The sequence below is a fragment of the Lissotriton vulgaris genome, chromosome 9, assembly GCF_964263255.1.
Source record: "Lissotriton vulgaris chromosome 9, aLisVul1.2, whole genome shotgun sequence".
Taxonomy (NCBI): domain Eukaryota; kingdom Metazoa; phylum Chordata; class Amphibia; order Caudata; family Salamandridae; genus Lissotriton; species Lissotriton vulgaris.
The window spans coordinates 487,991,738-488,004,516 of NC_141697.1; the positions used below are offsets into that span (position 1 = coordinate 487,991,738).

At 50.3% G+C, this 12,779-nt stretch overlaps 1 protein-coding gene across 2 annotated transcripts in view; it reads right to left on the reverse strand.

The window, feature by feature from the left end:
• The window catches only part of HIF1A (hypoxia inducible factor 1 subunit alpha), a 191,271-nt gene that overhangs the window by 31,370 nt on the left and 147,122 nt on the right, over nucleotides 1–12,779 (reverse strand). For both annotated transcript variants that reach the window (XM_086937946.1, XM_086937945.1), the window contains exon 13: nucleotides 11,611–11,719. In XM_086937946.1, the coding sequence (XP_086794072.1) occupies nucleotides 11,611–11,719 (109 nt within the window). The remainder of the gene's footprint in view (nucleotides 1–11,610; nucleotides 11,720–12,779) is intronic.

The following is a 12,779-nucleotide window of genomic DNA, read 5'->3' on the forward strand; positions in this document are numbered from 1 at the left end:
GTTTGCAAGTTGTGCTAAGTGTAGTGACTTAAGGGCACTGGCATGGTGTGGAATGTAGTGGTGAGTTGTGATATGATGTGTGTTAGTGGGATGTATGTGTGTATATATATATATATATATATATATATATCATAATATACTTGGAGATTACAATGCTGAGTACCTCACATTTTTCTTTATTTAATGATATACCTTTAGAAATTAAATCTACGGAGAAAAAAAGAAATTACTGTGATTTGTCAGGCCGGACACAAGATAGCAAGGAATAAACATTAAAAGGCAGTAGTGCACCCTACAGGTACTTTTCATCTCAGGGCCCCTCAAAATGCTGTATTATTATTTGAGCATTTGTGTTGTGCACTGCAAATATATCTGTAGGGATTTTGTAGCATGGTAACTCATATGAATGTGTTCGCTCTGCAAGCAGGCTATAACATTATACAACAAAAAATTGAAATTCATAAATTGTTTTTTTTTTAAATCTCAACTAATTTGGAAAGAACATTAATACTCCAGTACAAATAACATGATTCCAGTTAATGCATTTTTATTGAAGAGCTGAGTTATTTTTATTGTGCTACGATTATTTAAGCTCCGTACAGATATGTTTCACTAACTTTGTGATGTTTTCCTTTAGAATAATTTGCAGTGGCCATAGTCATGACTTAAAATGTCTCACAGGGCCACACATAAGCCTGCTCCCTTGCCAGACCGCGAAGACCTAAGAACCCAGAGAAGGCACTCGACCATAGGAATGGTATTCACCAAAAGCAGACGCCCCACACAAAATGGAATCTATTCACAACAGGAAACAGACTAGGGGAGAAAGCCTGCAATCTTTCCTCCTCGTTGTTTACCCCGTGGCCCGTGGCCCAGGCACAGATTTGTTTAATGTAATGTCACATCATGTGGGCCTATCCTAGTTGAACACAGACTCAAGTATGTGCCCCTGTGGAAGTGGAAATACGAGAACCCATGCATTTCCTAGCAGCGCTGCTGAAAGCCCTTTACAAAGTCTGAGTGATCACCTGTCGGATGCTTTTTGCTATATTTTGGCGTTACACTTACTAATGAGGTGAATCCAAAGCTCAGACAGTGTTGGCAGGTTTACAAAATGGCAAAATAATTACGTAATATTGTCACAAAATGTGCGGCATTGTCCCTCGTAATTTGCCTTTTCTTACCACATAATGTACTCAAACCTGCTGCATATTTTGCCCGCCCCTGTCATATAATTCCGGTGGCCCCGATTATTACCCACTCACACAGTATGAACCTAATCACTTCGGAATGTGTTTTTTTTTTAAATCAGGCTGTCCTGCAGAAGTGCAATCACATGCATATTCAATAACTCAGCTGTTACTAAGCAATTAGTCTTTTCAATACTGGCCACAGAGAAAAGCAGTTCATAGCAGACTGCTGCAATAGACTAGAGTGGAATATGTATGTGGTCAAACTGTCAGACTCCACTCCCTACAGCAACGTTAAGCAGCATCTTTCACTTTGACGGTGAAAGTGTAAGATGCTGCTTAAGGCTGCTGGGGAGACCGGAGACAGTGGATTGCGCTCCTGTTTGATTAATTACATGAACAGCCCCATGGAGTGTACGGATTGCTGCTTTTTACCAACTTCCACATACCTCGTCGGCCATGGTATACACACTGGTAATGCCCTGGAAGTGGAAGCATAGTGTGCCATACACAACGGTAATGCTCCGGAAGTGAAGTGGAAGCGTAGAGTGCCATGGTATAGACACCGGTAATGCTCCAGAAGCGGAAGCGTAGTGTGCCATGGTATACACACCGGTAATGCTCCAAAAGTAAAAGCCTAGTGTGCCTTGGTATGCACACCGGTAATGTTCCGGAATTGGAAGCATAGTGTCCTTGGTATACACAGGGGAATGCTCTGGAAGTGGAAGAGTAGTTTGCTATGGTATACACACAGGTAATGCTCCGGAAGTGGAAGCATAGTGTGCCATGTTATACACACCAGTAATACTCCGGAAGTAAAAGCTTAGTGTACCATGGCATACACCGGTAATGCTCTGGAACTGGAAGCGTAGTGTGCCATGGTAAACCCACCTGTAATACTCCAAAAGTAGAGGCGTAGTGTGCCATGGTATACACACAGGTGATGCTCCGGAAGTAGAAGCGTAGTGTGCTATGGTAAACCCACCTGTAATACTCCAAAAGTAGAAGCGTAGTGTGCCATGGTATACACACAGGTGATGCTCCGGAAGTGGAAGCGTAGTGTGCTATGGTATACACCTGGGTAATGCTTCAGAAGTAAAAGCCTAGTGTACCATGGTATACACAGTGGTAATGCTCTGGAAATGGAAGGTTCGTGTCCATGATATACCCACCTGTTATGCTCTGGAAGTGGAAACGTATTGTGCCACGATATACACACCGGTAATGCTCCGGAAACTGAAGCGTTGTGTCCATGGTATACACATGGGTAATGCTCCGGCAGTAAAAGCCTAGTGTGCCATGCTATACACATCAGTAATACTCCGGAAATATAAGCCTAGTGAACCATGGTATACACCAGTAATGCTCCGGAATTGGAAGCATAGTGTCTATGGTAAACACACGGGTAATGCTCTGGAAGTAAATGCCTAGTGTGCCATGGTATACACACCGGCAATGCTCAAGAAGTGGAAGAGTAGTGTCCATGGTATACACATCGGTAATGCTCCAAAAGTAGAAACGTAGTGTGCCATGGTATACACACCGGTAATGCTCCAGAAGTGGAAGCGTTGTGTGCTATGGTATACACACGGGTAACGCTCCAATAGTAAAAGCCTAGTGTGCCATGGTATACACAGTGGTAATGTTCAGGAAGTGGAAGTGTCGTGTCCATGGTATACATATGGGTAATGCTCTGGCAGTAAAAGCCTAGGGTGCCATGGTAAACACAACGGTAATACCACGGAAGTAAAAGCCTAGTGTGCCATGGTATACACCGGTAATGCTCCGGAAGTGGAAGCGTAGTGTGGCATGGTATACACACCGGTAGTACTCCAGAATTAAAAGTCTAGTGTACATGGTATACACTGGTAATGCTCCGGAATTTGAAGCATAGTGTCTACGGTATACACACTGGTAATGCTTTGGTAGTGGAAGCGTGGTATGCCAAGGTAAACACAAAGGTAATGCTCCGGAAGTGGAAACGTAATGTGCCATGGTAAACACATCGGTAATGCTCCAAAAACTGAAATGTAGTGTGCCATGGTAAACACATCGGTAATGTTCCAGAAATGGAAGCGGAATGGCCATTGTATACACACCGGTAATGCTCCAGAAGTGGAAGTGTAGTGTGCCATGGTATACACACGGGTAATGCTCCGGAAGTGGAAGCGTAGTGTGGCATGGTATACACACCGGTAATGATCTGAAATTGGAAGCATCGTGTCCATGGTATACACACCGGTATTGCTCCGGAAGTGCAGCGGTCTGCTAAGCTGACATGACTATGCCTGCCTTACAGGTGTGCTCTGCCTTTTTAGATGTTGACTTAATTAAATACTGTGCTTGCAATCAAATAAACCAATGGAAGATAGGGCGACAAATTAAAAAGTGAGAGAAACAAATAAAGGAGTGACCATGAAAAAGAACCACAGACAAGTGTGGCAGACAAGCACGCTCGGCCACGAAAGTGAAAGCGACCGTGCTATGTTTAATTTGTAACATGATGCCGCTGGCAGGCTGCTCACTGCTGCTCGCTCCTGAAGCTGGAGGCCGTAGGAGTGAACATTTAGAGAAAAGGTGGGACATGCACCCGCCTTTGGCCAATTGCGTGCTTTCATTTTTGAAAGCCACACGTAAAGGTCAATAGAATGTGTGGAAGTTGAAAACCATGCAGAAAAGTTACGGGAAAGTCTGGAGTGATTCCAAGAGGCCTCTTCATACAGCAACGCATGCACACTGTGCTAGGCTCGACCTAAAAAATAAACTAATATTTGTGGATGCACACAGCAACCAGTAGACAAGTCAATGAAACCCTTTAAATTCACAGAAATGCAGGGGGCTCCATCTTGAACCTGCTGAGCTCTTTTGAGATGTTTTTTTGTAATTAAAAAAATCTGAAGCTGGGGGGCGTGGCCGAGGTGGCGACCATGGCGGACGCAGCCTGAGAGAGCTCCGTCCCGCCAAGCTCTTATCCTGCAGTTATCCTCTGGTTCCCCCGCCCGAAATCAGCCCGAACTGACAGGTTCGCCTACAGGACACGGCGGCGGAGCAGCGGTGACCGATTGAGGGCTGCGGGGGCTTGCTGTGCGGTGTCCCGGGCCCCGACGCGGAGGGGCCTGCGACCACGAGTGAGGCCGGGGCTATCGTCCACAAACAAGCGGACCGGAAGTCAGACGCGGCCGGCGAGCCGCGGAGGAAGGAGCCGGACCTGGTCACATCAGTCGCAGAGGCAGCGGCGGAGGAGGTACCTGGGTCGCGCATCGGGGGGGGGGGGGGCTATGGACGATCAGCTGGAGGTCCCACGCAAACACCAGGCTTTCGGGCCAAATTGGCGGCTGGGCGGGCTGCCGCAGAGCCCCCCTCCGTCGTCCCCTGGTGGCGCCATTTGGCTTCCCCCCCTCCGTGTACCTTCTCCTGTGGCAGGGTGCTGCTCGAGTGGGGGGGGCGGGGGGGGGGGTGAGACACTTGGCGTTTTCCCTCCAGTGGTGCACGGTACTTTTGAACCCCCCCCGGCGACCTGATGCGCCCCGCCCACCTCGGCGACCCCCGCAACCCCCTTCACCGCAGACTTGCTGCTGGGCCACGGGACGGATCCCGCTACACGGTGGGGGAGACGGGGACCTGGAGAAATACTGCCCTGCGGTGCACTGGTCCAGTGGGGGCTATAGCTGGCCTTGGTGGGGTGGGACTGCGGGCCAGAGACGCCTTGCGGAGCAGCACACGTGGCACTGATTCTGGCGTGGGCCCACCGGCTGGAGGCTGGAGAGAGACGCACCTGGTGACAGCGTGGTCGTGGCACAGAGGTGTGGTGCCCAAGGCAGTGGTGAGTCTCGGCCCAGGAGGGGCAGCTTGCATCTTGTCAGCCCTGTAGCTAACAGTTTGGGCCTCATCTTCGCATTTCCTGGTCGCCATGACGAGGGGAGGAAACAGCGGCCACTCCTCCAAACAGGGCACCATAGACAAATTTACAGGCCCGCCGGGGGGGCCGGAGCGGCTGGGGGTCCCCCTGCGCCGGTCCCGGACAATGCTGCCCTCATGGCGGCGATAACGCAGTCCAGGGACATGTTGGATGCCAAAATTGGAGCGGTCGGGGCGGACGTAACGCTGTTGCGCCAGGACCTGCGCAACGCAGTGGCCCGCACATCGGAGGCCTAAACGAGGATCACTGGGGTGGAGGACGATGTCGCGACCCTCAAGAAGAAGGTGGCTAACATGGAGGGCATCCAGAGGGGCCTTACTCTGAGGGCGGAGGGTGCGGAAGGGCGCGCCTGGCGGAATAACCTACGTTTTGTGGGTTTTCCAGAAGATTGCGAGAAGGGTGACATGGAGGCCTTCCTGACCACGTGGATAGAAAGCTGGATGCCGCCAGAATCACTTTCGCGCTGCTTCATCGTCGAACGGGCGCTGACACACAAGCCACCGGTAGGAGAACGCCCTAGGCCAGTGATAGCCAAACTCCTGAACTATCACGACCGCAACATGATTCTGCGCCAAGCTCGTCTGAAGGACCCTCAGCTCTATGACAACCATAAGATCCTAATTTTTCCAGACTACACCAAGCTAGTGCAGAAGCAGCGCCAATCCTTCACTGAAGCTAAAGCGAAGCTGCGAGGTCTGCACATCCAATACGCCCTGCTCTATCCGGCCCGCCTGCGGGTGGTGTTCCAATCCAGGACTCTGTTCTTCAATACCCCGGAGGAGGTCTTCGCCTGGACTGACGAGACAGTCCGCATTCGATTGCACACCCCCCCCCCGGGTCGGGATTCGGACTCCTCCGCGGCGGGGCCCCCTCGGACTCCGCGGAGGTCGCGTAGCGGAAGTAATTGGAGGTCCCGCACAAAGAACAACTCATCCGCAGGGGACTTGGCAGCGGCGACTACTGGGGCTCCAGGCTCTCAGGATCCAGCGTCTTAGCTTCCACAACGCCAGGCGAGGGCTCTGTTGCGCTTAATGGGGAGTTGACTTGTGTGCAGCGGATCGAAGCTAAAGACATCCTTGTACAAGTAACTTTACAGTTTTGGGACTCGGGTGGGGGGGGACTGCTTACGGAGGGCGGACTTGGCCCCTCTGTAGGTTTAGTTGTTAAGGGGTTCTGGGGTGTGATGGAGGTCCATTGGTGGGGTCGGCTGTCTGTCTCACGTTGGGGGCGGGAGCGGAGCTTCACCGCGACAGGTACTTCATTGTTCATTGAGGTGTGTGTGGGGGGGAGTTGTTGGATGTTGACTACAGTTGGGGTAGGGGGGTCGGGGACTGAGGGAGGAGGGGGGGTGGAGGGGTCCTGCTCACGATTGTCTCGAAAAATGCTGCTGTGGTGTTCACATTTGCTGTGCCTCTTGCCTGCTGTACGAATTCACCGGGGCTTAGATGGGGACTGAAAACCGGGGCAGGCGCAACTAGGTGCCCTCATGAGAGTGATGAGCTGGAATGTGAGAGGTGTGCTTGACAAGATTAAGCGGGGAGCGGTGTTGCGACAGGAGAAGAAAGAGAATGTCGATGTCATGATGCTGCAAGAAACACACCTCATGGGTAACAAAGCACTGGGCCTACAGAGATATGGTTATGATCAGGTTTACCATGCGGGCTTTGGGAGGGGTTCCAGGGGGGTGGCTTTGCTGATACATCGTAGGCTGGCTTTTTCACACACCAAGCACTGGATAGACCCCCAGGGCAGGTATGTCTTTGTACACGGGATGGTGGGCTCCGACTCCGTGGTCCTGGGGAGCGTCTATGCTCCACCCCCGCTGCAGTGGGACCTTATCGAAGAACTCGTCACAATATGGGCGGAGATACCCGAGGGTCTTGCGGTGATTGGGGGGGACTGGAACGATGTCATGCAGTGTCGGCTTGATCGCATCAGACTTAGGGGAGATCCCGCTGTTGATACCCCCACTAAATTGTACGACATGGTAAATAGTTTGAACTGGATAGACTCATGGCGTTATCTCCATCCGCACAAGAGTGAATACTCTTACGTCTCAGCGGTCCACCGCTCCTTTTCGCGACTAGATTACGTATTTGTTCCTGCGGCGGTCATCTCCAGAGTAGTCTCAGCGGCTATTCGGCCGCGGGGACTGTCAGATCACTCCCCTGTAGTTGTTGAGGTCGCCCTCGGCAGGGCGAGGTGCCCGTTCCGGTGGAGACTCTCCGCCTGACATTTGCAGCGAGAGGAGTATCAACAACATTTGGAAGTGGCTATTGCCCAGTACTGGGAAGACAATCTGGGCTCGGTCTCTGATCCACGGGCTGTTTGGGAGGCTATGAAGCCCACGCTGCGCGGGGTGGACATAACCTGGTGTGCGGCAGCACGGCGCAAACGACGGGAGGAATTGGTGCGGGCGGCGGCGGAGGTGGAGCGGTTGGAAACTCGATGTGGGGTGGCAAACCGCTTGGAAGACGTGGGGCAACTGTTGCTGGCGCAACAGACGTACGCCTCTCTTCAGCTAGACGAGGCCCGCCAGATCTGGCTGGTGACCAGGAGTAGGATTTATCAATGGGGCGACAAGTCCAGCACCATGCTTCATAGGCTCTGCCAGAGGGTGTTTCAGGCACAGGACTTGCCGGGTCTTCGAGATGATATCGGGGCCTCCATTACGGCTCCCAAGTTGCTTGCGGACAGTTTCGCTGGCTACTTTGCAGCGCAGTGTGCCCCGAGGGACCTTCTCTCGGCCCTTGACTTAGATAAATTTATAGCTGATCTCCCGCCCGTGCGCTCTCTGATGAAGTGCGAGAACTCCTTGAGGCCCCGCTTTCGGCAGATGAATTGGGCACGGCATTGGGGGAACTTAATACTGGTAAGGCTCCCGGGCCCAATGGTTTTCCGAGTGAGTTCTTTAAACGCTACCATCTACAGTTGGGCCCGCACTACAAAGCCGCCCTGGAGGCGGCGCGGGAGGAGGGCCTACTGCCGGCAGACTGGAGGCATGCAGAGATTGTTGTCTTCTGTAAACCCGGCCGACCCCCGGAGCGCCACGAGTCCTATCGGCCAATCTCGCTCCTAAACATAGAGGCCAAGATACTTGCTAAAGCACTCGCGATTCGTCTTCTTCCCTATATATCAGAGTTGGTCCATCCGGATCAGGCCGGATTCATGCCCCGCAGGGCGACGAGACACAATATTAGGCGAGCCCATGTGGCTGTGGAAGCGATGAGTAAGACCGGGAGCCAAGCGGCGCTGCTGCTAGCCGATATCGACAGAGCCTTCGATTCCCTGAGCTGGAACTACTTATTTGCCCTCCTTCCGCGCCTTAACTTGGGGACCCACTTTCTGTCTTATGTTAAGCTTCTCTATACCGGTCTGACGGCCTCCGTGAGGGTGGCGGGGGATGTGTCGGCCGCCTTCCCGGTAGGACGTGGCACCCAACAAGGGTGCCCCCTCTCGCCTTATTTGTTTGCTCTGGCAATGGAGCCGCTGGCGGCGTGGGTCCGGTTTGATGCACAGCTGACAGGGTTTGAGTGGCAGGCGGGACCGTCGGACAGAATCTCGCTTTATGCTGATGATGTCCTGTTCTTCCTTACCAACGTGAATCGCTCTGGGCCGTGGGTCCTGGACATCATGAGAATCTTTGGCGATGTCTACGGGCTCTGCTTGAAACCGCAGAAATCCACTTTGTGGACTTTGGGTAGCCACTTTGAAGTTGGGTCGTGGGCCTCGACTTTGCAGCGAGCCGTCGGGGGCCTCAAATATTTGGGAGTGTTCCTGACGACTGTGCCGACCATAGCTTGGGAGCGCAACATGGTCCCTGTGTGGGACAAAGTGCAACAAGAAATGAAATGCTGGTCCCGCATGCCTCTTAATATTTATGGCAGGTCAGCCATCTTCAAGATGGTGGCCCTTCCCAGAATGTTATACCAACTACAGAACCATCCGTTCCCGATTCCGCCGCAGTGGTTCCGGCTGGTCAACTCGGCTCTTGGTCGCTTTTTGTGGGCCGGTGGCGCGGCTAGGGTAGCGCTGCGAACCTGCTTTCTATCCACATATTGCGGGGGAGGGTTAGCGACTTCGGATATTCTGTCGTATTACCAGGCTTCGCATCTGGTGGTCCTGAATGACTGGTGGTACTGTGACGGGGGGACCCGGCGTATGCCCTGGAGCGCTTCCTGATGGAGCCTGATCCCCTTCACACGGTCTTATACTCACCCCAGCTGCGAAAGAGGCTGCCTAGTGCAACGCAAGTGGTGTTCCGGATCTGGCGGCTGGCGCTGCGCCGCATTGGATGGTGGGGTAAGTTGACTGGGGAGACCCCGCTCTGGCGTAACGGGCAACTGCCGGCTCTGATGTCCCTTTCAGGATTCAAGAGTTGGGACTTGATAGGAATTTCCAACCTGGGCCAGGTCCTTAGAGGCACCACGCCTAAGTTCTTTCAGGATCTTAGTGCAGAATTTGATATGCCCCGCACCCAGTTTTTTCGCTACCTACAGTTTAGACATGCTTTGGCTCCTGCGCTGGAGGGCTTGACCACGCTGCCCGAATTCAGCCCGATAGAAGCGAAAGTCTTTATGGGGGACTTGGAGGAGCGTAAAATTTCCAAAATATACCAAACATTAGTGACACACTGCTCATCGGACCTACAGCCTCTAAGAGAGCGATGGGAGCGAGACGTGGGAGAACTGGAGGAGGAGGACTGGCGGGAGGCTCTGGAGTCCCCCAGGGGTGCATCAATAGCAATCCGTCTACGGCTCATACAATTCAAGTACTTGCACCGTACATACTACACCAGAGAGGTTGTGGAAGGCAGGGTTGATTGAGTCCCCGGAGTGCTAGCGATGCGGTCATGAGATGGCTACCCTGTTACAGTGTGGGAATGTGGTGGCCTGGCGCAGTTCTGGAAGGGTGTGTGGGATTGTTTGTCAGAGGTGCTGGGGTGGGAGCTCCCTCGCACGGCGAAATTAGGCCTGCTCCATGTGCTTAAAGGGGTAGGTGGGAATGTGTACAAGCGGCACTTGTTATTATTGGGACTCACGCTGGCCAAACGGGATGTGGCTCAGGCCTGGAAGGAACCTGGGGCTCCTAGGGTGGTCGGGTGGAAAAAAGGCCTGGACTTCTGCATGGGACTGGAGAGGCCGGTGTTCGAGGCCAGGGGCTGTCCCACAAAACACTAAGATATGGAAGAGGTGGGCGGACTACAGGGGATTGTGGCTCGAGCCCCCGCCGCCGCCACGGAGCGAGGAGGAGCAGATGCAGGGGTCATATTGAGGCTGGATTCTTTTTATGTTGGATTGTATGCTATTCATGGCAGTGTTGGGAGACGGGGTGTTGCAGGACCGGGGGGGGGGGGTGGCCGGGTGGTTGGGGTGGGGGGGGGGGGGGGAAATGGACGGGCACTGTTTCATTAAATGTATCGCATACCATGACTCATGATTGTCGTCACAGTCCCTCCGGGGTTCGGAGTGCTGTGGATGTTTATCTCTGCGATTCAATAAAACCAGTTTTGAAAAAAAAAATCTGAAGCTCACAGTGCTGGCATTGGATACAATTTGCTAGATTCATCCTTCACCAGTGGGACAGTCCTTAAGATTCTAGACCAGTGACAACTCAGCATAAGACCCCAGCGGTAACGTCTCTTACTTCAGCTGCAAAGTTTAGAACTCAGTTGTAGTTTTTCAGTTGCATCGTTTTGAGTGTCCCACAGTGATCATCAACTGTTATTCAGTAATATGCATTTGCGAACAGATGTACAAATCAAGTAAAATAATGAGTCTGGAAATGTGTTAAAAATGCGACTTTATGGTGAACACCTCACGGAGAGAAGTGTTGTCTGCCAGTAGTTTTTTTATATATATATATGATTTCTTACACACAATGTCAGTAATACACGCTCTCAGGACACAAAAAGGACTTAGTCGCCAAATCCAGGAAGTGCTGTTTGTTCCACAACGTGTTTCGCCATAACACTGGCTTGATCACGTGAAAAACACGAGCAACCAATGGGCTACTTATTGTGAATGTCATTGTAAACATAAACAAAGGACTATATATATATATATATATATATATATATATATACACACACACACACACCTCACAACTCACCTTTGACCCCCGTAGTAAGCTGAACTGCTTTTACATCTGATGTCCATCAAGGCATGGGTTTTGTACAGAGAGTGGCCTAGTTTGCAAACTGTTCTGGAACGCTAGGGTACTATCAGAGTCTGGAGATATCTATAAGGCACTCACTGTGCAGTGGGCTAACACTGCTGGGTAAGAACGCTCCCTCTTCACCAGTAACTGACACACATGTGAATCACTTTCATACACCAGAGAAATCATACTTTGAAAGGGGATGGAGGGTTTGACAACAGACTGTAAAAGCCACTCACTTTAACAAATGTATCTCTGTAGTGTAATTCTAAATCTTATCCAAATTAAATTGCTTACATATATTCCTGTACTGTCTGCCAGCATTCATATACAAATACTTACAATTCCGACTGCTTGAAATAAGGACCCATCATGTTCCATCTTTCTCTTTCGCTGAGCGTTTTGCAATGCTATGATCTTTGGGCCCAAGTCGCTCTCCAAAGCTGTATTCCTATAATAAATAATATATCTTTAAATCAGCCTGAGACTGTAGTACTAAGCTCTAAATAATCCTTGCTATAGTGCAAGATTTTTATTGAACAGTAAGATTTTCATTTGCTTTCTGGGTCCCACTTCTATGACCTTTGAAATATTCAGTTGTTGTCAGTCAAACTCCAAGAATATTGTAGCCTTTGCTCTTGCTGTGAAGCATGTTCTTCCAGCTCTGTCCGATAGTCTATCTATCCAGGTCTCTTGCATCATCAACTCCTTCACTCTCTTCTGGGCATATTGTCATACAATCACCTTGTCCTGGGTCTACACAAAGCCACTTAACCATATAACTGTCACATTTTTGATAGCACACCTTACATGGCTACCAAAGTTCGACAATACAGTTTTTTTGTTTTTATAAATATAAACATCCCCATGATTCTCTGAAAAATCATTACTTAGTTTTACATTGGACATACTATGCACCAAAAAGCTCAAGAACACTTCTTAGTCTGCACCTGGAAGATGTCCAGGATAGAGTGATAAACAGGCTGATGGCAGGTATACCAACAATGGAATTACGACGATGGAGGCGGTCTATCATTCTCAGCTTTTATTTTTTATTGATTAGTTAAGCGCCACAGGCCTATAAGTGGTGGGTTTAACCAGAAAGAAGCAAGACGTTTTCCCTGTTAAATATACTGTTATGATACCTATGCGTTTTAAGAAAATTCAACGGACATGTCAGAATGCAGATTACGTGTGAATAGGTTGCTACCGAGGTGTCTGTTACTGAAGTTTGTAGTACTATAAAATTGTAAGAGACTGCTAATCATAGATTAAACATATGAAAATCTTTTAAAAGGAAAGATTTAAAGTCGAACATTCATACTATGTATGTAATGACTTGATACTCTCTGATTATTAGAACAAGTTGGATACAGATATGCTGTTAATGTTTGTACCAGTGAGGGTCCGTTGAGATCTAAATGGAAAAGCATTTTTTTGAATTGTTCTAATGAATTCCGTTTGTTTTCTTATTTATCCACACACTTCAAAGATCGTTTCTGAAAGTGAAG